A 3,984-nucleotide genomic window follows, 5' to 3' on the forward strand; every position below is an offset into this window, starting at 1 on the left:
GTGTCTTCCACCCCTTATACCTTTTTGTGTATGCTTGACACACCTCCACATCTTGTAACAGTTGTACATTTAACTTCCACACTCCCTTTCCTCTTTTGGGGCTCTTACTAAGACTCATTTCCACCTTCAGCATCCGGTGATCACCAAATGCCTTGCTTACGGTTTCATTTTTTTCTTACCTCTGTTTCTTTGGATACAAACACAAAGTCAGTTCTTGCGTCTTTCTTTCCGCTGGTGTCTGCTTTCATGAAGGTTTTCTCCCCTGCCCACACATCTATTAGTGATTCTTCTTTTACTATTTGTGTTAACAATCTGTACAAACTGACTCATGTTCTGTCTTCTCCTTCTCCTGTTCTGCCAGCCCCTTCTATTAAACGGTTGAAATCGCCTGCTATTATTCACCGTCTTCCTCCAACCACTTATCCCACTAGTTTTCTCAGCAGAGTCTTCCTCCTCCCCCTCTCTGGTGGTGGATCTACATTTAAAAATTGTAATTCTGTTCCCCCGACTAACAGTGACATTTATTGTAGTCTGGCACTGAAGATAACTTCCACCTGCTTCGCTCTCAACTATGGATTTTTGAACAGTATTGCTACACCTGCTGCTTTATCATTTGTCCCTGACCACCAAGATGGTCCCCATCTCCACCTTTCTCATAGCATTTATATTCCCTCTGCATTGGTATACTGCACTCTCGTAGGTAGATTATGTCTGCCCTTACCCGTTTTAACACTGATTCAGTCTTTTCCCATTTTTCCTCACTAAGACATTCCTGACATTAATTGATACTATTATCAGTGTTATTGTGCTTGCTTTAACTGAGTGCATCTGTCCCTTTAAGGTTTGTCAGTTCTGCTGCTCACCGTAGTGGACTTCACTCAATCCCTCACTCACATCAGTTGCTTTTGCAAGCTGCTTGATTGCTTTTGCACTCAGGTTCTGTGGATTTGTCAGCTCGGAACTGTGCATGATTTGACCTTGTGAATTATTGCACCTATGGCAGATTTAAAATGCTCAGCCAAGATTTTGGCCATTAGTTTGTAGTCAGAGTTGAGGATCATTATGTCTCTCCAAGTTTTTTAATCTCGCCTCTTCCCCTTCTTGTAGAGGAGGGTTATGAGCCCCCATTTCATTCCTGCACCCAGGTGGCCCTCCTGCATCCTCTCCCCATATACCTCTAGCACGTCCAAACTCATCTGGTTCCATAAGGTCACAGAGAACTCCTTGGGCAGGCCATCTACTCCAGGAGTCTTGCCATTCTTGAAGCTGTGGGGAGTTTTGTTGGTCTCCTCCAGCATCTTTTCCTCCACCAGTTTCTGATTCATCGTTCCTGAGGACCTGGGTGTGTTCATGCAGGCATTCTTTTATGGCCCCTGAACATTCGATATAGACTGGTATAGAGCTCCCTTTAGAAGGCCAGAACCCTACTGCAGCTGCAAGACACATTACAGTGCCAATAGGAGAGAGGGCAGAACACCACTGTGCTGAACCTCAACCTAGACAAGGCCTGTGACCGAGTGTCCCACCAGTTCCTGTTCAAGACACTGAAGAGAATGGGGGTAATCCAGCCATTGTCACCTGGATAATGGCACTGTATACTGATATGAGAAGTGAGGTATTGGGAACAGGTTCCTGGCCAGCCCCTGGCAGAGTTGGGCATCCAGCAGGGTTGCCCACTCTGCTAATTCTTTTCATCTGTGTGGTGGAACTGCTAGCCCAGCCACTCAGGCAGGACCCCAGGATCAGCTAAGTCCCAGTCCCTGGGAGCAGCTGGGAAGAGAGGAGGGTCCTGGCCCACATGGATGACCTCAACATCCTATGTAGGGACAAGCAGTCGATTGAAAGAGTGTTACAACACCCAAATATACAGAGTGGTGGCAGGGGTCAAGTTCAGCATGTGCAAAGCACCTGCCTGGTACTGAGTGAACTTGGGACCTGTCAGCCCTGAGGGTCTCCATGTCCAGTAAGGGTGTGAAGACCCTTGGGGTGAAGTGTGACCCAGAGCTGACTGTACAGAAAGCACAGGAAGAGACTGAGGCCAAAGTCAAACAAAGGCTGGGTCTTTGGCGCACATGACACCTGTCAGTGTACCTCCGGATTTATTTTCCCTGCTGTAGCAGTGGGAGGCTGACAAGTTCAAGCCTCCAGTAATTAGATTCTGTACCTAGAAAAGTATATCAAATTTATAAATTTCCATATATAGAATCTAATTATTGAGGAGTCATCTTATACTTGAGTGAATATGGTATATATGTATCACTACTTGTCACATGTTATACTTTTTTTTGTTGTTGTTTTAGTACACGTTGCAGACATGTTCCGGGGGGGGGGAAGGATGTGTTTAGTGTGTGTGCATATCCTTTCACAAAAGTGGGTATACATGCTTGAAGTCCTATCACTATTTAGCATTACCATGGTAAGGGGATACAGTGATTGGAAAAATATGACACCTGGCTATGAACTGTGTGAAAAAGATTTAAGTTGTAAAAGTGAAGGATTACAATTTTATACTACAAAGTTGGTACTCTAAAGACAGTGGCTAGCACTGATGCTCATGAAAGATTCTCCACTTGTGTATGTGTATTTATACCTAAAGAGAAAGAGATGAATGTATTGAAAGTGTCTTGTCATGTGTGAGAGGTACCCTGTTATCTGCCAACTACATAACATCTATGTAAATGCTGTCATCCAGCGTATATTCTGTGTCTCAGAAATTATTACTTGCTTCCAAAATTATCCTGCCTTCAAGGCTGTGCATGAAAGGGAAAATCTGCTACTGAACATTTTTCCCTTCCATTTCTTTTTTAGAGATGAGAAGAACATGGGTAAAGATGTGAATGATGCATTAGTAGATGTGTTCAGCATGGAGGCTGGAGCTGACAAACTGGAAGCAATGAAAACCCTGGCTATGTTACGAGAAGAAAAACGATATTTACAGGATTTGTGGACCTGAATATCTGGCCTCTCTTCTCCTTTTGAAAGTAGAGTGTTAGACCCTTACATACTGTACGAGGACTACCTGATTCTCTGGATTACTGTTATATCAACTTCACTTATGCATTTCTTTTATTAAAAAGCAGACAGTTAACTAAAATATCTTACATTTTACCATTTGGTAACCATTTTAACTTCCATAATTCATACTAACTTTTCAGAATTTAAGAAGTTTTACACATTTTAAAAAAATGGAATCTGTGAATTTGTAGCAACATTTCAAAATGGATTCCTTTAGAGAGCTCTGTTCCTCTAATGTAATGATGGTGGTCTTAACTTTTTTTACCTTTGTACAGCATACAGTAGTATATCGTATGGTATCAGTGGGTACAGGAGATACAGTAAATGGAAAGTTACTCACTAATTGTAATTTATCTTACTGCTATACATTAATTGAACATGTCATATAAAGGTCTTATGAAGGAATTGTTCCACATGTTTCATGTCAGTCCTTCAAAATAGGAATTGCAAACAGAAGTTGATATTTGAAACCAGAGGTGTAGCCAGGCAGTTCTTTTCTCAGGACAGCAACAGCTGCCTCGATGCAATCAGCCACTGCTAGGGTCATGGCTATTTTGCCTTCCCCACGTCCTGCCTCTACAAAGACAACACCTGGGGCTGTCCCAAGCTCTTTAGCTATCCTAATATTTTAAACATTGGCCAAGCATTGTGAGTACAATAACTCCATCCCTGAGTATTCTGCTGAATATTGATTTTGGAGGATGAGGTGAGGCGTTATACTCCCTAGGTGCCCTTCGGATCCTTTTCAGTAGGTTGTTTTTTTTTCATTTTACTCTCCCAAAGCTGCTTTACCCCTTCTTTGTGACTCATCTGCTGGTTTAATTTCAGGATTTTCTTTGAGCAAATGTCCTTGATGTGCCAAATTTTTGGGGAGACAAATACTGATGCTTAACTAGGGAATACCAAACTGATTTTTACTGACAGCTTAAATAATATTTGAAGCCATTTTACAAACTTAAAGCCATTGAT

General features: G+C 42.2%; 1 protein-coding gene across 3 annotated transcripts in view; it reads left to right on the top strand.

The window, feature by feature from the left end:
* MTRR (5-methyltetrahydrofolate-homocysteine methyltransferase reductase) overlaps positions 1-3,063 on the top strand; it is an 85,666-nt gene extending 82,603 nt beyond the window's left edge. For all 3 annotated transcript variants that reach the window (XM_019521070.1, XM_019521069.1, XM_019521065.1), the window contains one exon: positions 2,809-3,063. In XM_019521070.1, coding sequence (XP_019376615.1) covers positions 2,809-2,953 — 145 coding nt within the window. In that variant the 3' untranslated portion in view covers positions 2,954-3,063. The remainder of the gene's footprint in view (positions 1-2,808) is intronic.
* Positions 3,064-3,984: the final 921 nt, after the last annotated feature.

This window comes from Gavialis gangeticus, unplaced genomic scaffold (genome assembly GCF_001723915.1).
Source record: "Gavialis gangeticus isolate Ggan-Ray unplaced genomic scaffold, GavGan_comp1, whole genome shotgun sequence".
Lineage (NCBI taxonomy): Eukaryota > Metazoa > Chordata > Crocodylia > Gavialidae > Gavialis > Gavialis gangeticus.